General features: G+C 54.4%; 1 protein-coding gene across 6 annotated transcripts in view; it reads right to left on the bottom strand.

Moving 5' to 3' along the window:
* Positions 1–3,276: 3,276 nt before the first annotated feature.
* The window catches only part of EIF4E2 (eukaryotic translation initiation factor 4E family member 2), a 30,248-nt gene continuing 12,512 nt past the window's right edge, over positions 3,277–21,012 (bottom strand). For 2 of the 6 annotated variants that reach the window (XM_054700169.1, XM_054700167.1), the window contains exon 7: positions 3,277–3,370. In XM_054700169.1, the coding sequence (XP_054556144.1) occupies positions 3,292–3,370 (79 nt within the window). In that variant the 3' untranslated portion in view covers positions 3,277–3,291. Of the gene's footprint in view, positions 3,371–10,206; positions 10,981–15,229; positions 15,387–15,627; positions 15,707–19,947; positions 20,214–21,012 lie in introns of those variants that run through there. The other 4 variants (XM_037524234.2, XM_054700168.1, XM_037524235.2 and 1 more) reach the window with 4 other exon arrangements.

Below are 21,012 nucleotides of genomic sequence, written 5' to 3'. Positions count from 1 at the left end.
GTGCTTAAACCCCTGCACCACCAGGGAGGCCCCAAAACAGCTTTAAAGTTACTGAAAAGTTGAAAGAGAACAGAATATCTTTCATGTAAAAATGCAGCAATTGTCCCAGTGGTGTCCCTTCAAGCAGAGTCCAGTTTTGGACCACAGGTGATGCCCATTCTTGACCCTCAGCTGTGACTTTTCAGAGCTTCACCCTTGTGCAGCCTGTAGCTCACGTTTGGCAGCGCATTCCTGCACTGGGGTTTGCCCAAGTCCTCTCATGCTCACACCCAGGCTGTGCGTGTCACGCGAGCTGTGTTCTTGACCAGGCAGCCTATTGCGTGGCACTCAGTGTTTCTCCGTCCCACAACTGGGGCAACACTTCAGTGCACTTGACAGAGATGGCACGTGCCAGGTTTCCTACTTCCTTCTGTATTTGGTAAGTATTTTTGTGGGGTGCCTCTCGGAGACCATGTACAACCGTGTCCCTCACCCCCACCCACTCCCTGCAACACACCTGCACGGTTCTTGTTGGGATGACGTCTCCCTGTGGGCTGCTAGCCGGCCCTTTACCGTGTGGAAGTTTTCCAGTCTCCTGTGGTTGTCCGTGCGTGGGGGTAGAGACGCCTGCGTGCTCACTCCAGTCAACAGACTATAATCTGCCACTGCCGTTAGTTATTGGGATGTTCACATGGTCCCAGGCTTGGCTCTGGGAAGACCCTTTAGGTTAGCTCTTCTGTCCTTTTGTTTTTGTTTTTTTTTAAAGTCCCTAATCCTCTGCATACGTCCTAGTTCTCTGCCTTAAGGATGTCCCAGGCTCATCTGGTACGTTCCCGTCGCTGCACTGCAAGGAGACTGGTTCCTCTGAGTGGGGCGCAGTGCTGGTGACCGAGCCCTGGGCACTGGTGTGGCCACGGCCTCTGCTGTTTCCTCGTCCTCTCCAGAGGGCGGAGCCAGGAGGGAGATGTCTACACACCTTCTCATCCAGCCCTGCTGAAACTGGGCAGCCGTGAAAGCTCGTGCCTGGTGGGGAGGGGAACCAAAGCCTGGACACCCCAGGTCTGCGCTCGCCTCTCTCCGCAGCCTCCAGAGCCGGGCGCCTGGGGCCTCTGGCCCACCCCTCTGGCTTAGGGGGGGCAGAGGACAGAGAGCGACCGCCAGGTGGCGCTGCCGCGCCCATCCCACGCACCCCGAGACTTGCGGGGAGGTCGCCATCCGGGTACTGGCACCAACACTTACTAGGAATCACGGCCCTCGTGCACCCCCGTGCCGGACACCGCGCCGGCTCTTGGGCCCCAGTCCAGGTGCAGCTGACGGGCCCTGAGCGCGCAGGGCCAGAGGCGCGGACCCCTCCCTGGCTGCACGGCCCGACCCCCCACCTGTGCCCCGCACCGGGCCGGCCGCTCCGTCCAGGGCCCGCGCGGCGCGCTGAGGGCGCTGCGGACGCGGGCCGGGCTGTGGTGGCGCGGGGTGGGTTTCGCGTGTGGGGAAGAACGTTACCAAACGGCGTCTGCGGGAACCGAACCTCGTAGCGTGCAGCAGGAGTCGCTGCTCACCTAGTATCTCAAGCCCAGATTCCAGGCTTTTAACGACTTAAATATAACTAAGTAACCAAATAGATAAATAAGTAAATTACTGGAAGAAAATACTTAATAGGTTAAGTGGACAAAATGTCAAAAGAACTAAGCAAAAACAAATACAAAGAAAAATTTTATCAACTTAGCCAGTAAACAATTTAAATATCAGGGGCCCTCCTGGGTGGTGCAAGGGGTTGAGACACAGCACTATGAAGCTACCTGCAGTCACTGCAGCTCGAGTTCGATCCCCAGCCAGGGAGACACCCACGTGGCGCAGCAGACCTCTCCTGTCTCCCCGCTGCTGCCCTCAGCAGTGGATTTCAGTCAGTCCCCCTGTTCTGCTCCCCACTCTGTCTCTGGTGACTCCTCTTACCTCCCTCCTCCTCCCCCCCAGAACCTCTGGCCTGTACCCCAGCTCTTGTCTGCATCAATAAATAAATCTTTTAAAAAAACAATTTAAATATCAAATGAAATTGAGAAATAAATGACAACCTGGGGAAAATATTTTCAACAGATAAAAAATAGCAAGAGGTTAATATTTTTAATCTCTAAAGCACTCTTCAAATTCTATTTTAATTAAAAAATCGGCACTAATGGCCACAAGCAGGCCATGTTTCCTGGGCACAAGTGGGCAACTGATGAAAGAGGAAAAACTCTAAGGACTCAACAAAGACAATGTCAAAACAGACCAATGCCGTTCCTTATCTAGCATATTGGCAAAGACTACAAAATAAGGCTTAGACCCTGAGTAGGGGTGTGTGCAAGAGAACAGCACTCAGGGGCAGGTTGCCAGTGACCTGCCCAAGGTGTGGGGAGCAGGCCACCCCCTCGTGTCCCCGACAGCCCTGCCTTGTGCTGTGAAGAAAGGGGAGGCATTTTCCTCCCTCCGGGTTAAGCCCACCCTCTTGCCAGGTGCTGGCCGGTAACCCTGCTGGCGTCCATGGGCCAAAGGACTGATTTAGTTTCATCAGTTTACCCTTTTCACGTCAAAGAGACTCAAGGGGAGGTTTGCTGGGGCCGCTGGGGAGGAAAGAGTTCTTTGGCAAGAGTTCCCAGATTCCTGCCCTCTCTTTTCTGGGAGGAATGGAGCGCATCGAGGGCCCTGGAAGTGCTGCATCCATTTTGCCACCATGAGGGATGGTGCCCAGGGTACATTGTCCTGAGGGATGCGGAGTGGTCAGAAGAGAAGAATTGGGTCCTTAATGGGGCTGTGGGACGGCTGACCTGCGGCAACCTTGAGCCTGCGCTTCTGCTTACGTGTCTGTTGTGTCCTAGCTCTGTACTGTCCCAACCTGTCGTGACATGTTGCCACCAGGGCAGGGGCCCTGCACTGTCCCTGCAACCCTGTGAGCCTATCTCATGAACCTACAGAATGACCCCATCAGTTAGGCTGCACCCCTTGGCAGTAAGAATGCTTTCTGAGTGCGACCATGGACTTTTCTAGAGTTCCCCCCACCTCTTTTTGCCTCTGTGTACTTTCTGTAATGGAGCAGTTTTATATTTACAGGAAAAATTGAGGGAACGTGTAGAGCTGCCAGGTCCTCTCCTCCCATGCCCCCAGCCCCAGTTTCCTAATTTTTAACATACTATTCAGTGTGGCACATTTTCACAACTGACATACCAATGTCAACACCTTCTTCCTCTTCTTTTCATCAGCACGCGGCAAGTTTGTTAAGGAAAAGAAAGAGAACAAGCGCAAAGAGGGAGACGCCTGCACAGACACAGGCGGGCAGTCTCAAAGGGCAAGCACTGCCAACACATTCCTCTTGGCTGGCCCGTGGCTTCCAGAAGGGGCACGCGTGGTTCTGATAACCCTGTAAAGAAGGAGCCGCTGTTCCAGTATCTCACACAAGCACCTTCACTGCCCTCCAGTCTTCCAGCTCCACCCGCTCGTCTCCCCTCCCCCACAACAACTGATCTACTGTCTCTGTCGTTGTCATACAATTGGAATCATTTTCAATAAGGGAAAAAATAACTCATTGAGAAAGGGGGGAAAGTGGGGCCTCCCTGGTGGCGCATCGGGTTACCCACCGCACTATGAAGCAATCCGCAGCCTCTGCAGCATGAGCTCTATCCCTGGCCGGCCAGGGAGCTACCCACATGGCGAGGCAGACCTCTCCTGTCTCCCCGCTGCTCCCCTCAGCAGTGGATTTCGGTCAGTCTGCCTGTTCTGTTCCCCGCTCTGGCTCTGGTGGATCCTCTCACCCCCTGCATCTCTGGCCTGTGCCCCAGCTCTTGCATGCGTAAATAAATAAATCTTAAAAAAAAAAAAATAGAAAGGGGGGAAAGTGTATTTGGCGGAGATGAGGCAGAAGGAAAAGGTGTGATCAGAGGGGCACAGGGACGGCAGTGCTATCCTCTAGGGAGGAGGGGGCTGCCCCAGAGCTGGGTGACGCAGGCGGGAGGGGCATGGGGCTGCCCCGAGGGGAGAGAGGCCTGCGGGAGGAAGGGCAGCAACCGGAGGTACTTAGCTGGCTCCCTGGCCTCTGGGTCCTGGGAGGGGAGGTGGAGGTGGACAGGATCTGACGTCACCACATGTTGACTGGGTCTTGAGGCATTCCCTGTCCAGCCTGTGGTGGGTTTCAAACCTCCCCCGCCTACCCCTTCCTGGCAGCTGCCCTCACTATGGAGTCATCGGTTTAGCTGCATTTCCCAGAGAGCAGGCTCAGCGCCTGCACCTTTAGTATCTTCTTGGCTAAACTGGCAGGCTGCCAGTCGCCGCCAGTGCAGGGCAATTCAGCAGGGATGACAGTTCCGTAGCCCGCCTGACACCAGAGAACCCCAGGCTGGGGGCACAGTGAGGGGGTCTCCATCCTCAGTGCTGACTGGCCATCTGGTCAGCTGCCCTCTCCAGATCCCCACGGGAAATCCCCCAACGGGTGACCTTCTAGCCGCCGCTGGTTCACCTGCACTGCCCAGCCAGCCACAGCATTTTCACACGGCCCAAGTGACCAGAGAGCTTTTCGTAACCCTAAAGCCTGTCTCTCTCTTACCCGGAGGTCCTGGTTTCATTGCGCAAGACCTTCATCCACCATCAGTCACCAGGATATTTGCAGCTGTCACCTGTCACTGTTACTTCTCCACACAAGGGGGCTTCAGGGCCTCAGCTGTTCTGCTGGCAGCGCCGACGACCACCCTCCGTGGAGCCTGAAAGGCCCTGTGTCTGGTGAGCGACGCCCCGCTTCCCTTCCTGAGGAGCGGGCTGGAATCAGCACACTCTCTGCTTCCTGCCTGTCAGTGCCCGGCGCCCAGGACTTTCTGGGTTCTGCTCTGCACCACCCTTTCCAAGCTGATGACAGACATGTACAACAGCCCCCGCACCCGGCTGTCAGCCCTGATGAGCACGTGTATGCCAGATTTCTGGCTGTTACGTTACTATTCCTCCCTTTCCACACTCCCTCAGAAGGCAGTCGCTAAGACTAGTCCTTACTTGAGAGAGAAATGAAGGTCGACTTTCGGGAGGGTGGGGTTATGTTAAAGCCACGGCCATAATTGATCAACATTCCAGGGGAGATACTTTGAGGTTATGGAAAAATGTCCTATTTCTCCTTCAAAGTTTTGCTCCCTGTTTTTAGCATTTTTCAGTGGTTGTTACCTGTAGCAATTATTACTATGGTGTTCTTTTCCCCTGTTATATTATCATTACTGTTACTATGGTGCTCTCATGCTGATTATCTCCCTCACTCCTCTATTTGAAATTTTCTGTAACAAAGATCTGTCCTTTTTCCTTCATGCATTATTCAATCACTGACTTCTATTCGAGTAAATTCATGGCTATCTATTTTATTCTTTTTTAAAAGGTTTATTTATCTATGCATACAAGAACTGGGGTACAGGCCAGAGGTGTGGAGGGTGAGAGGACTCACCAGAGACGGAGTGGGGAACAGAACAGGCAGACTGATTGAAATACACTGCTGAGGGGAGCAGTGGGCGAGACAGGAGAGGTCTGCTGTGCCATGTGGGTTATCTCCCTGTCCAGGGATCGAACTCGCGCTGCAGAGACGGCGGATAGCTTCACAGTGCTGTGCTTAAACCCCTTGCACCACCAGGGAGGACTTATCTATTTTATTCTTTGCCTTAGTGCTCAAGTTGATCCACTTGGACCACTGGGAACTCTTTCAGGTTGGTTCCTGTGCCCCTTTAAAAAATCAGGCTATATATATTTTAGCACAGTTTTAGATTAAGAACAAAAAAAAATTGAGGAGATAGTACAGACCACCCCCATATATTCCCCACTCAGTTTCCATATTACTAGTATCTTACATTTATATGGTACATTTGCTATAATTAACGAGCTATTATTGCTACGTTATTCTTACCCATCCATACTTTTGCTAAGACTTGCTCGGTTTTAGCTACTGCTCCTGGATCCCGACCGGGACCCTTCACATTTAGCTGGCCGTGCTCTGAGAAGTATTTGTCAGGTTGCCTCTCTCCTGGAATTTGTCTGATGTTTTGCTCAGGATTAGTCTGGGATTATGTGTCTTGGGAGGAAGACCAAGCGGTAACGCGCCACCTGCAGCCCCTCAGCGCTGAGTCCTTCAGCATCCACTGCCTGACTTATCCCCACTGGCGCTGACCTTGAGCGCCTGCCCAAGGTGTTTGGCAGGTCTCTCACTGCCAAGTTCTCTTTACTTCCTTCCTTTTTTTTTTTTTTAAGATTTATTTGTGCATACAAGAACTGGGTACAGGCCAGAGTGTGGGGGGTGAGAGGATTCACCAAGACAGAGTGGGGAACAGAACAGGCAGATTAACTGAAATCCACTGCTGAGGGGAGCAGCGGGGTTAGGAGAGGTCTGCTGCACCATGTGGGTAGCTCCCTGGCAGGCCGGGGATCGAACTCATGCTGCAGTGGCTGATGATAGCTTCATAGTGCTGCGACTTAACCCCTGCACCACCAGGGAGGCCCAGATTTCACTTCTTTGTAACTCGTTTCTGCCAAGGGCTTCCAAACTTCTTTCCAGGTAAGGCTCCTGTCCTGCCTTCTCCAGATTGAGGTGCACCAAGCCCTTGACCCCAGCTGTGACCCCAGTGGCTTGGCAACCAGTCATGGGATCAGTGCAGGCAGGGGCTGGCCGGGAATGAAGCAGAGAATCGGGAGTGACGAGTGGCTAGAGGTGGATTCAGCGACAAAGAAGCCTGGCGGGGGCGGCAGGAGCAGGGGGACTGCGGTGAAAGCAGCCCAAGCTGCTCACCAAGAGACCCGTGGACATGGCTGAGGTCAGGGCTCTGGGTTTTCAAAGAAGAAACTCTTCCAAGCTCTTGCAAACTGAGGCTCGCTTGGCTGTTTGGAGCTTTGGGGATTATTTGCTGGGGGGTGGGGGGGAATTACCTAGGGGGAAACTGGGGCCCTGAGACGTTAACAGGGTAGGAAAGATCATGGCGGAAGCCAGTGGGTCCTTTAGATTTCCTCTGAGAAACAGCAGACACGAATGGGAAATGGAAGACAGTGCGTTCAGACCCGCCAGGAAGAGCCCGGGTTAGCCACGCCAACTCAGGAATCGCGAGCAGCCGAAACCCCGGCTGAGGGCGCGGGCGACACCGTCTAGGCGGCGGCGAAGGAGCTGACACTCACTCCAGCCTCATGGACTCGACCTATTTTCCCTCCACTGCTGTATCTTATTCTCCCATCTCAATTTGTGTTGGAAGTTAACATTGGACTTCAGTCTGGAGATACCACTTTACGCTCAGTTCCAATCAGATGGGGCTACAAGGAGTCAGCAGAGCGCAGAGATCCCCAAGTGGTCACCGGCTCTCCATTTCCTGCTTGGGGAAGGGTAAGAATCTCTCAGTCCGTTATGTCGGAGAACAGAGTTGCTTTTGTCCTAGTGTTGAAGTTCACGTGTGTGCGGAGAGCGAGGACCGTGACTGGAGGGGCCGCACCAGGGATTAAGCCCGTCCCAGCTTCACAGGCACCGTTTTCCTTGTGGTATAGGAACAGAACTCGGCAACCATTCCCGCTTTGCCAGCTGGACACCACGGGGTTTCTCCAGTGGGATGCTCAGGGGCACGGCTCCTTCCTGCTCCGGTCAGGGGGTGCCAGCGGGTGGGACAGTCAGACCCCCTCGCCGCCGCCCACGTGCTCAGAGCCGGCTCGGCTTCCGCGTGCCCGGACACCACACACCCGCGCTGGATGCAGCTCTGCGGGGGCTGCTTCCTCCGTCTTGTTTTCTTTGTGCCTTTTTGGCAACTGAGTCAACAGCTCTATCCTATTGTTAAAATAACCTGCATGGTCCCTGTGTCCTGTTTGCACCGTGACTGATACCCGCAGGGTAACTGAGGTTCTCCCCAGCTTTTCTGCCTTGTACTGCACTTGGCCCCTGGCTCTCACCGGTTTGCCGCAAAGAGCCATCTTTGAGCTAATAAGCTACTTCATCTAAAACATTCCAGGCCTAGCTTGTAGTGATTTCTTACTTCCAGATCTAATTTTTTGAGTTTCCCTCCATTTCAATATCCCTTACTCCAAGTGGAGAATTAAAATTACATTTTGGGCCTCCCTGGTGGCACAAGGGGTTAAGACGCCACCTATGAAGCGATCCACAGCCACTGTAGCACGAGCGATCCCTGGCCAGGGAGCTACCCACATGGCGCAGCAGACCTCTCCGGACTCACCTGCTGCCCCCCTCAGCAGTGTACTTCCGTCACTCGGCCTGTTCTGCTCCCCACTCTGCCTCTGGGGAATCTGCTCATCCCCACACCTCTGGCCTGTACCCCAGTTCTTGTATGCATAAATAATAACTAAATCTTTAAAAAAATAAAATTAATTTTAACTATATTTTGATGTTAAAGTTGGAAATGGAGTTCTGGCAAGGATGAAAACTGACTCGAGAAAATGTTTACATCTGTCACCAGCACTGGCATTGTCTGACTGTTCACACACTCTGCCCTGGAGTGCATTTAAAAGGAAGACCCATATGCACCGAGCAGAGAATCAGTAGCAGCAAACTACCAGTCTCCCCGGTTCCCTGGTATTAAAGAGTCCACAACCTGGTTCTGGCTGATATTTTCCATTTATTACCGCAGTAGACAATTGCTCTCAAAGTGCAACAGTAAATCACTCTTTTCACAGCCTCTGCCCCCTCCTCTGGCCAATATTTGTACTTGGAAATTCATTCTTGGAGCACTGTGGACCACAAGCCTGTCTCTGGATGGAAAAGGATTGCCAATGCCAAGGTGACAGAAAACACATGTGAGCAAAAGGATAAATGAGCGGAGCGCTGGAGAGGCGGCGGCACCAATTTCAAACGGAAAACCCAAGAAAGGAGTTATGGGGAACAGCCCCTGGTCAGAGCGGAAACTGACTCCCCATCCCCAGCAGCAACTGCACACAGCTGTCGGGTTGGCCCTGGGGAACCTTCCCTCATTTGGTGACACCATAACCGTGTCCTATGTCAGTGGAGCCGAGGCCTGACGTGAAGGCCTCTGAAGCTACTTTGGAAAGGGGGTGGTTTGGATCCCCCACTGAAAGCCGGCAGGCAGAGCATCTGGAGGTAAGGTGCTGCCCAACGGGAGGGCCTCTTGTCTGCACACACAGCAACTTCTCAATACTGCAGTGACAGAGGAAGCAGGAACACGAGCAGCTCTGGGCAACACAGATTTAAAAATCTGAATGCGAGACCAAGAAAGCAAGCAAAAATACGAATATGGGCACTACACCTAAGTGCTGAGCCTGATCACGCCCCTGGAGATCACACACGTGCACACCCTCACACCCAACAGTCAGGTGGCTGCCCCAAGGGGGGCCAATTCAAATGTCTCGTCTCGTTGGAGTTTTCTGGCAAATCTCAGCTTAGGAAAAAGCGAAGGTCTCCTTGGGGGGTCTAAATAAATCTCAGGAGGCAGACTTTGCTCCCCATTTTAGCCAATGTTGCTCCTGTTTGCCTGAACCCTTCGCTAGAATTCACTCTTCATATTCCTGGAGTTTTAAATCACTGCTAGAGCTTCTTACTGACTCTAACTTCACTTGTCATATGGAAGCACCTCCCTTTTGGCTCCTGGACGCCCCTGTTCTTTTAGGAAAATGCGTCCCAAGACAGTGGTGCTGAGCGTGCGCAGGAGTTGGACAGCTGAAGAGTAATATACATACAATAAGGAAATGCCTGTTACTCTCCTACAAATTCTCTGGGACCAGGAGGCTTAGGCCCCGGCCTTCAAAGTCAGCTTCTAGGAGAGGCCTTAATTTAAGGTACAGCGATCGATCTCTGCTCCCAAGAGCCAAGCAACACAGTGCTCCTTGGAGGCTGCTGGAGGACTCGTACTCAGTACTTGGTTCAGCCCTAGGGACCTCTGACCTGACTTCACGCTCTGGAGTCAGGTCGCTGGCTCCTGGGTTGCATGCTAGCCTGCAGGCGTGTCCAGTTATCCACAAGTGCACACACGCTTACTGACACACACACGGTGACGAGGACTGGAATCAGGTTTCTCTGACGACTGAAGACAGGCACAGCCACGCAGAGCCGCCCAGCTCGGCCACCTCTTCTTCAGATGTCCCAGGTTCAGGAGAGAGAACGTGCCCTAAGGGTGAATAGCTGGTAACACCCAGCTTTGCTTCCCTTCCTCCACGAGGGGCACATGAAGACCCACAGGAACAGGCTGGGCACAAAGGCCCTGCTCACCTGGGAAGTGGTTCAGACAGTGCCCCCGCCCCCGCCCCCACCCCTGCACTTGGAACCTGTATTATAATCCAGCTTCAACTCAAACTGGACTCAGCTCCAGGCCACTTTGCCAAGGCCCACCGTCCGCGCCTCAGTGGGGCCCGGGGCCGCCGGGTGAACTTTCTGTAAGTGCAGCAGTGCCTAAGAGGAGAGTCCCGCACAGGAAGACCAAGGGCATAAGGCAGGAGTCTATACAAAGTCAGTAACACATTTTCAGAAAGTGGTGGGCTTGGGGGAAGAGGGGACAGCAAGAAACGAATGTCCCAATAATTTAATGGCAGCGCCAGGCGAGAGCATTTACAGCTGTTCCGGGACCCTCCGACAAAGGCTCTTCCCTATGCGCACAGACATTCCTAATACTGACAACTCTCAGTCCGCCGCTCTGGCTCGCACACGCGGTCACGCCACCGACGCCCTTCGTGCAGCAGAGAAGAGCCAGCAGGAGGCCCAGGGTGCCTGACAGCACACAGCAAGCGAAAGGCTAACTCCCCCCACAGAACCCCATAAAAAAAGTTTGTCTATTACAAAGTCACGTTTTCCATTTTCTCCGCTTTATAAAGTCAGCGATGCTGGAGGGTGTCTAGCGGACTCTGTCCTCCAGGAGTGTGCAAAAGGGGAGCCCGCGGCTCGGGGACGTCCCTTCAGTGAGCAGAGGGAGGGCCAGCTGGAGACCGCCCATCCGTTTGGACACACACACACACAGGGAAGGATTATTGCCAGCTGTGTACTTTCACAATGTGATTTTTGTATTTCGAAAGCTTGAATTGTCCCTGAAAGAAAAAAATGGGAGAAAACAGCATTCAATACACAGACCATGGACGGGCCTCCACACGCACCGGGAGGGCCTGCACCCGGCCGCGCCGGCCCTTGTGCACACCCAGGCCCTTCCTCCCTGCGATCTCACACCAGCGTGGCCTCCCTGCTGGGGCCCCCAACCTGCCGCTCGGCCCTGTCATAGCAGCCTGGACACAGCCCCGGGCTGGTCCACAGGGGACCAGTTCACGTCACGTGGGGGCACAGTCACACAAAGGGACTCTGTGTGCTTCGAAAAACAAGCCGAGGAAGGTCTTCACTGATCTGGCGAGCTCGCCCAGAGAAACGGATCTGCTGGGGCGCAGAAGTGGGTGCGCAGCACGCACCTTTTTGTGCGGGGGGGGGGGGGGGGGAGCAACAGGGCCAGTGGCCAGAGCTGCCTGCACAGGCATGAAGGAAGGTCACGCGGGACACCGCCCACGGCAGCTACCTGGGCGGCGAGGGCAGGGGCAGCGGGAGGCAACAGGGCAGGTGGAGGGGTGGGGAGAGGAGGAGGGGACCTCCCTCTCATGCACACTCGAGGGAAACGAGCCACGTGACTGTGCAGGTACCCAACCAACCAGAAAACCCCGAGTTTACACTCACAGCTGCCTCTAAAAGGATTTCCCACAGGAGAACGCGAGGTGCCCTCACGTGAGGAGCTCCCTGCAGCTCTCGCAGACCGCGGTGCTGACAGCCCGAGAGCGCCCTCTCCCTGGCCCTCTGCCGGCTGGGTCACCACCCACTCCTGGAACCTTCCCCGTCCCCCACGAGAAGCCAAGCAGGGCCTCAGAGTCCCCACAGCCCTCCGTGTCCGGAGCCCTCGGGGCTGGAAGGGGTTCTGACGGTCGCCCCGGCTGCTGCTCTCCAGCCCAGCGCTTCAAACTTAACTGGGAAACAGATCCCATTCGCCCGCCTCTGGAATCATCATTAACCGACCCCCTTAACACTGCAGTTCATGAACGGGGCTCAGGCAAGGGGTTCAGGGCAGCAGACTGACGACGGGGAGGCTCCTCCCGCCGGGGCTAACGGGCCCCCCTGGCGCGAGCAGCAGGCCGACAGGCCCGGGCGACTCTGGCTAGGGAGGAGCTGGGGCTATCTCGAGAGCCCACTTGTATTTTTCTTACTGACGCGCATGACTGCGCAGCCCACGTATCAGCGGCTACTGAGCGCTTCACTGATTTCCTACTAAGGAGCTAAAGCTGAAACACAAGGACTTAATGGGATGACCAACTTTTTCAAAGGCCCTTTGAAAGGACAGACCCCACTGGGCCACGAGCAGCCAGCAAAGGGCCCAGCTGATCCTAATCAGAGACAAGCAGGTCACCCGTGCACGCTGTCACCACGCCCGGGGAGACCGCGTGCCGCCCGGCCCGCAGCAGGACCCCTCTGCCAACAGGAAGGGATGAGCCGAGCAAGCAGAAGGGGAAGTCAGAGAGCTTCCTGGTTGTGGGGGAATGACCGTTATGGGGTGAGGGAGATGGCAGGCAAGGGCCTGGACCCAGCCCTGTCAGCTGTTGTGTGATCTCAACAAGAGGCTTTTCAGGACAAGCCCTGCCACAGACTCCCTGCTTGGGCGGGGCGGGGCCAGAAAGTTCTCTCCTGGCGGCACAGGAAGCATTCCATGGCGCCTTGCCGTCCAGATACCTAACATTTACTCTCATAATTTCTATTTTCAGAATTTTCTTCACACTCAGAAAACCTAGGCCTCTGTCGCCCTAAGCTCTATTTGTACAGTGGAAAAGGAGAGAAACGTCAAGGAGCCAAGAACCAGCTGTTTCCAGCGTGCAGGAGAGGAGGGCGGAGCGGGGGCAGCTGTGTGTAGGGTGAGGGGTGCGCTGGCCTCCACCCAGCTGGGAGCCCGCCCTCCTTGCGTCCTCACTGCAGGCTGCAGCGCACAAGATTAGGAGGCAGGGAAAGGTGGGCAGGAAGGGACAGAAGTCACAGGTGACTTTAAGAAAATATGCTTCTGTCTTTTTAAAATCAAGCTAGAATTTAGAAACCCTAAGTGAGCGCCCCAAAGCCACCTCCAGCCCCCTAGCACCGTCGCGACAGTGGGCTGTCACCACGCAGAACACGGCGGTCAAGAGACCCACAGGCTCGAGAAAGTCAAAAGGCCTTTCTCTACCAGATGACCCTTCGTCCTGATGAGGAAGGGTCAGAAATACTCAGAGATGCTCGCATCCCAAACTGGCTTCCAATCTCACCATCCCCAGCATCTTGGGGCAAACTGTTGCTCAAATACTCTGAAAGAACTTTCTCCTCTTTTTGTACTTGAAGAGAAATGGCCAAATTCAAACTCTGGGCAGAATGAGCTACGGCGGAGGGTGGCACCTGGGGTGGAGGACAGAGGGGTGAGGGCAGCTCCTCCGAAGGATACCTCGCTGCCCTCACCAGCACCCCGGCCCTGCGCCGGCTGCACACGGCCTTCAAAGGAACATTCGTGGGCTGTCCACCCGAGGCCGCCTCTGGCTTCCTCCCCTCCCCGTCCCTGCACACCGAAGCAGACCCGTTCCCGGGTCAGCAGGGCAAGTGTCCACCTTTAGTCTTCCGCGGGGAGACTGCGCCAACTTCCCTCCCCGCGGCACCCATCGCGCCCTGTGCACGCCAATCTAGACACTGGTCACCAGGCCCCGCCCCAGCAGCCACTGCGGCTTCTGCCCTGGTGCAAAGGGGGTGCTTATTAATGAGGTCAGTGACAGTCCTCAAGTATGAGCAGCCACAAGTCTGTTATAAAATACCAGAGAAGCTGGGGAAAGTGCTGGTGGCTCAAGAATTATTACTTAAAAAGTTTTTGTTTCATCACCGATCACCAGCGACGTACTTGCAAGGGGGGAAAGGACAGAGGATGAGAAGCTCAAGTGCCGGGACCTCCAGATCACACACGTGAGCGGAGTGTGAGCGTCTTCTTGAAACACTCCCACCTCTCTGACGGCTCAATCAGCAGAGGCGAAATGCGAAGCCTTTTCCAGTTCAAGTCTGTCAGGCCATGGAGGGGCTCTGGCTGGCCCCGACTCCAGCACACGCCCCCCCCCCCCACCCCGCCGTGTGCTGTATGAAGGAGACATGGCGGGGGTGGGGGTGGGGGTGGGGGGCAACGGGGGAGCAAAGGCTCCAGCACGGCAGTGCGCGAGCGTGACTGTGGGTGCAAGCCCCAGGCGCTTCCTGGGGACCGGCTGCGCTGAAGGGAGCCGGAAACACTTGCAATTTTTCTTTCTTTTGGACCATTTCAACTCATTTAGTCTTTTATTTCATGAATTTGTGCTACTGATTTTAAAGGTACCATCATTTTATGTGCTAGAAAAAGTAAACACTGCCAATCAAACTATGACAGAAATATTTCTTGCCACATTCGTTGTGAAAAATCCCAATTTCAGGGACATAAAAGCAAAAAAAAAAAAAAAAGGGAATCTCAGGATTACAAGGGCAACATTGTTCAAAACAATTCTACTATAGCACCGGGTGTCTGGAAAGTTAACTTATTTTGAATTTATCTGATTTTCAATCTGCAAACCAATGCACCCAACGGTAGAAGAGATGCGTGTTTTCACCCCTTCCCGTGTGACCGAGCAGCCACCTGAGGGTTCTATGATGACCCTTTTGCAGAGAAAACCTCTAAATTGCAGTATGAGAAATCAAAGCATCTAAAGCCTGAATTTATAATAAAGGCGTCAAACTATTCTAAGACGACTCGCGCGCACCGCCTGGTGCGTGGGGATCGGGACTGCTCCTCTAGAGAGCGCGCTGCCACCCCTGTGCCGCCCCCCCTCTGAAGGATGCTGAGTCTCATTTCCTTCCCGGGACGCTTCCCGGGGCTTTGGAGCGGCGACTGCACCTGCACGTTCTTTGCTAGCAGAATTCAGGACGTTCTCTATTTCCTAGGGTGCAGGTGGGCAGCGGGGGCCAGGGAGACGCTCCTAGCCAGACACAGGCAGACTGTCCTTTCACCCACTTCCCTCATGGGAACAGAGGTACCCGACTCCCTCTGCTGCACAGTCGTGGACTTGGCACCCTTAGCTGACACACACATGGTCCTGAAGGAACACTTCCGTTGACCTCGCCTTTGCCACCCCCAGGCTGCTCCCTGCCAGGAACTTTGATGATCCAGTTACCGTAAAACCTGGAACAGTCTCTGCCACAGCCCTGTCATCACCTCCGCTGCTGAGGCCCTGAAGGTGCCACTGTTCCCTCACCACTGACAAGCACACCAGCCAACAAGAGACATACCTCTCACCTTACCCAAGCCGCCTGGGACCAGCCCTGCCGGTCACGGGGCACTGCAAGCCGGCTTAAAAATGGCCGCGTCTGTGCAGAATAAAGTATCTGGGCACACTGGTAACCGTGCATGTTGGCACCGGAAGAGACAAGAGCCGAGCCCAGGGAACTTCATTTCCCAAAAGAGAAAACAAAGGTACAGTGGGTGAGGTTACGCAGCCTGCCCAGGGGCTCACCACAGAGGACTAAGTGGTTTTGGACTCTTATTTTATTTTGAGACTGAGATAATCAGTCAAAGAGGAGGCTGGAGCAGGCAACAAAGTTGGCCAAGTAGGTGATCCCTTGGGAAGAGGGGGCCTATGGCTGAGAGGTATGTTACAAGGTTACGGAGAAGATAGACAAGGCCCTACCCTGAGTGTGAGAGACAGAGGGGGAGCGTCCGATCAGCGGCCGCTGCTGTTCACCAGGCCATGAAACTCCTCCCAGGCCCTGGCAAACCAGAGACAAAAAACATAAGAGTACATACAGATCAGCAGCTTTTTAGCAGAAAGCACGAGCAGACATGACAACCCACACCCCGTTCCAGATACCCGCCAAGCTGAGAGGAGCCCACCGGTGCCTGAAGCAGGTGCTGCGGCCTCCCCTAGACGTTCCTCCCAGACTGGTAGGGCCGCCAGCTCCCTTCGGGGGGCAGCTGCCACTCTCCTCGCTCCCTCCACTGGGAAGTCGGGCCCCTCTTCCCTCAAGGACTTGCAAAATTCTTCAAGAACACCTTCAACAGTCTACCCGGAAGGCCAGAGGTCAGAGCTAAGCTCAACCACCACTGGAAATACCTCCAGCAAAGGGAAGCGGTGAGATGGGAAGAGGCCATGTCTTCTCAGCCTCACCCCAAGGGCAAAGGTGAGTCCCTAACAGCATGAAGTCTCGAGACAATGAGGAAATGACATTACTTTCTGTTTGCACATTTCCAACCTTCTGACCCCTTCAAACTCAGACTCCAAATCTCTATCAGGTTCCACCTGTTTCTTAAAATACCCATGGAACGATCAGCTCAGCATTCAAACTGTACAGGTCACAGCACGTCAAGAACTTCCAGGACAATGCTCACTAGGACTTTCATGCTGATTAGCTCAATTCAGAAAATGGGGTTTGGAGGGGACAGGAAATGGGGGACAGCCTCTACGTGGTGCTCCATGAACAGGGCTGTGGGGAATGTTGGCCCAAAACAGGAAAACCAGACCCTTGACCCCCGCCAGAAGCCCTGCCCACCTCAAGCTCTGTCAGAGCCACCTTTTACCTCAGCTACTTTCCTAGTAATTCTATATAAAATGGGGCATTTGGCGCTCCTAAATCTAAAATTTCTACTACATTCTCATCTTACAGGGGTGAGAACGCTGCGGGGGATGCGCAGTGAGCTGCTCACGACGCGGCGAGCGTTACCAGGCCTTCCGCGGCAGCTCTCCCCCTTTGTTAAGCCGGGAGGGCTAAATACGGAGACCTGGCACAACAGAGTCATTCTTCCCGGCAGTGCTTACGCCAGTTTCGCTGGCGTGGCCCTCTTTAGAACAGCAGCTTCTGTAAGTTAATGATCTACCTCTTGGGCTCAGTTGTTGATTTGCTGCTAATGGTTTCTTCAGAGCATTCCCAGAGCTACTGACAGATGCCAGCTGAAGCGGAGAGCAGAGACTGCCAGGCCAGCGCACGCGCCAGTCTCTGTCAATTCAAACTCCATTTCCACAGCAAGGTGTCTGTTCCACAGCCCTCTCTGGAGACGGGGACGCGGTGAGCGTGGCGAGTCCGTGAGTGCCGTCCGAAGGCCATTCCACTCTTCACTCCAAATGAAGACAAAGCAAAATCCAGGGCTCAAGCAAGGACCCGGGAAACCCCGTCCTTGTCCTAACAGTGAGATGTAAATTCTTAAGCAACATAGGTGCCAACAAGCAGTGACTTGGCTGCACTGAAGCATTGTCCTTCCAAACTTATCCTTTTGTTTCCGGAGACGCCTGCACTAGTCCAGACAGCGGCTGCGGTGGCAGGAACCCATGGCAGGTGGGCTTCAGAGCTCCCCTCTAATCCACTCCAGTATTAAACTGCCCAACTCGCTCCAGAAGCACCTTCCTCCTACATGAAACCCAACATGAAGACCCGCGGGAAAGGAATGCCCTCACAGACTCAGTGGACATGAAAGGGCGGCCGAAGGTCTGGCGTGAACACTTGCACCTGCTGGCGGCACCCTGCGGAGAGGCAGATCCACACCAAAGGCAGTTGCGAGGAGCCCGGCTACACCACCTGGCACCCCAGGCGTGTTAGGTAATATTACGACGTTCTTCTTTTGAAGGTAAAGAACAAGCTGACAGGGCCATATGCCTGGCCCTGAGATGAACAGGGCTCACAGGGAGTCCTGAAGAAGCTCAAATGACATCGAGTAACAAAGAGCTCTTTGAAGACCACTCTTGTCCCACCTCACTTACCAGAGAGCAAATTCTGAGAGCAGGGATCTCATTCTCTGTAATTCTGCACAGGCCCTCACCCCTTACCCAGCCTTCCACTCGGCTCCGACGCCTGCTGCCGGGGCTGTCTTTACTTTGAAGGTCAGCAAGGGGAAAGGACACTTCGTAAATGCCAAGCCAGGCCAGCAGTTACGCTGGTGTGACCTGGGCCACCAAGCAGAGTCAGTCACCACAGAAGGGGCGGCGGGCCTTACCAACAAATTTCCACGTTCACCTACTGTGACAATCTAGACATGGCAAAGGGATGGCCCCACAATTTGACTGATTTCTCCTCTAAAGGAATAAAGAAGTCACCTACCCTCAATCTTCTCTGCAGAGGGGTCCACTCTGTCTCCCCAATGGTGGACCATACCCCCCCTCCAGGCCAGAAGCACACCCTGAGTCAATAGGGCTCTTCCAAAGAGGCTGTCCCATGGAAGGTCTTGTGCTTGATGTGGCTCTGTGCCCGGCTTCTCTGGGCCCAGGACTCTGGCTGTGTTTTCAGGCTTTTTTCTCACTATGAGGATATGGTGAGTCATTAGATGCTTGTGAGGAACCAACTTAGGAAGCCTCAACTACAACTGGCCTCTCTAAAAGGAGCCACGCACCTGAGCGAACACTCAACTGAACAAGTTTCCATTTCTCAATGGGACCTGTTCATCCCTAAGGGCAAGCTGCTGGCAATAAGCAAGAACTGGAGTCAACAGGCGGGGCCCTCTGCAGCAAAGCCCTCAGCCCACGGCAGCAGCACGCGCCTCTCGGCTGGCCCAGGTGCAGCAGGAAAAGGCCACAATGAGACTGGGGAAGGCTGGAAATCCAAACAGTTGGCAAAGGACATGCCCCCTCAGCACCTCAGGAGCCGCTGTCCACGACCAAAGCTGTACCTGTGCAGCACCACGAGGAACAGAACAAAGCACAACAGTGCTGACTTCTGCTCGTCTGTGCAAGGATCACAGGGTCTCCCGGTCAGCAGGATGCTTACTCATCGACTCTTACTCTGGAAGGTGACATGAAAGCTCATCCCCTAGACCAGTGACATTAGCTGAAACTAAGGCCAGTCAATGTAACGTAAGAGAGAGAGGGCCACGGAAAGGAATTCTTTGACAAACACTGAAAATGCAGGGGCATTTTCACATACAAACAGAACTCCCACTTCTAGGTGCTTGGACCCATTTTGGATGTGCATTAAACAAAGCAGCAACGACAGACTCCGCTTGAATGTTCAGTCCAGGGTGCTGGCCCACGTGTCCAATGGGATACTGGGCCATGTGGAGACTGGTGGCCAGTCAGGGTGGCACAGGCAGAGGGTGTCGCTGCCAAGATGGAATAGCCACCGTGGGCAGCTCGACATCACACCCTCAGCTGCGGTGACGGATGCCACTGCACACCTGACTGGAGCCCTCACACACCGCTGACTTCTGGCTTTGGTGGCAGCTCCTAAGGAAACCGCCAAGTAACGTGAGGCAGCTGAAACCCTACAAGCAGGTTAGGGGCCCAGAGGCCAAGCTGCAGCACATACGAGCCAAAGCCACCGAGCACACGAGGGCCAGGAGTGCCATGTGGTCAACTATCCTGAGGAGCAACTCACGTAGGAGGAAGCCAGGTCCCCACCCCAGGCCCTACGCACGATGACCCCAGGGGTGGGAGGAAGGGCAGGGCGAGTGCCTCGAGACCTGGCCAGCGGGGCTAGCTCAAAGAGGAAGATGAACTGGCTCTAAAGGGAAAGCAGAAGGGAGAAGGTGGGGCAAAGAGCCAGTGGCTTGGGCAGTTTTGGCACAGAGAGAAAGCCCGTGAACACAGCGAGAAGCTACACACGCACAGCCACATACAGAGGGAAGTAGGGCTTTGCTTCCAAGCAAGAGATTTCTTTGAAGTAAAGGCAAACGAAGTCAGCGAAGCAAAGGTCAAGGATTCCCTTTTCTAATCTTAACAGACTTTCAAGCTGAATTCTCAATCAGAAATTGCTCCACTCTGGTCATCGGCGGGACTAGATGGGAACTGAAATTCAAGCACCAGAAAATGGGATCTGATGTGGAGAGCTAGATGTCACCTCATTATGTCAGAGCGCAGCAGAACTGGGCCAGAACACCCTGTGAACAGTATCGAGTGGGCTTATGGAAACGAGGCTGCGCTCCCCGATGCCCTTCTCGGAGAAGTCTGTGCCATTCCTTAGTCTGGTGACAGCTGGTCTGCAAGGCCACTTCTCTGATGCACCATAAAGAGCAAGAGCATGAGACAAGCTAGTTTAGCACCATTTATTAAGTGATCTCGGCTGTTGTTGCAGTTGCTGTGTGTCAGCCTGTTCTTAAAACATAAAATGCTCTTCCAGCTCCTCTTGTCCAGCACAGAAGGTTCTTCCAGGTAGCACGCCAACAGAACAAGAGGCTCCGATGATGCCAGCTTCAATGATGGTGCCATCCAGACAGGGAGAGGGTCATGGCACATTCAACCGCGGCTTCCAGAGGTTTTGAAAAAGGAGCCTTTGGGGACCCAGCCTGCCTGGCATTCTAGTGGAAGTGCAAAAGGTTGGCACATTGGGAGAGGGAGAGAGGGAGGCGCAAGGGGAAGCAGCATCTGGGAGTCAAGGAGGGTGTTCTGATCCCTGGAGCTGCATGGCTGGCGGACTAGACAGACCTCTGGACAAGGCAGGGAGCACAGACTAAGGCAACAAGCCCACAGGTTTTCCTACCCGCTCTGAGGACCGGTGAAGGGCAGGAAGAACTGCCTCGGGGGATTAAAAAGGGAGAACAGAGGAGAGGGGTATCGAAAAATACCTTTCCCTTTACTTCCTGGGTGGCAAGTTTGGTTGGGGAGCAGGGAGGTGGAGGTGAGGGGCTATATGGGAACTTGAAAACAAGAGACCAAGGAAAAGGAGGTCCCCAGCCAGCTCCCAGCCTGGACTCAGCCTGGCTGAAGGGGAGAAGCTATGTCTGTCTCGGAACAAAGACTAGGAAGCGCCTGTCAGGAGAGAAAGCGCAACACAGGACTGCTAAGACAAGCAGCCAGGGCCGTGCTGACTAGCAACTGCTGGGGGCTCGGATGAGTCACACCCAGGCATCTGGTTATGGACCAGCTCCTAGGGCAGCGTTCCCAGTTAAAAACTGGCCCTCAGCTAGTTTAAAGATAACTCCACCCACGGCAGTATCTGCGAGTCCTTGGGGAAAAGATCCCTAACTAGCCCGAGGCTGACCACCACGCTGGGCACGTGACTAGTCTTCACAAGAATGGTGTGATGATGACGCTATCGCCAGGGACGACGAGGACAGTGACACTGCTTGGCCCTGTAAGAGGAGTCTCCTTCGAGGC

This window comes from Talpa occidentalis, unplaced genomic scaffold (assembly GCF_014898055.3).
Source record: "Talpa occidentalis isolate TD23 unplaced genomic scaffold, MPIMG_talOcc4v2.1 talOcc4.3, whole genome shotgun sequence".
In the NCBI taxonomy this organism is placed as follows: domain Eukaryota; kingdom Metazoa; phylum Chordata; class Mammalia; order Eulipotyphla; family Talpidae; genus Talpa; species Talpa occidentalis.
Note: the sequence above shows the minus strand (reverse complement) of the source record. Positions and strands in the feature narration are given on the sequence as shown.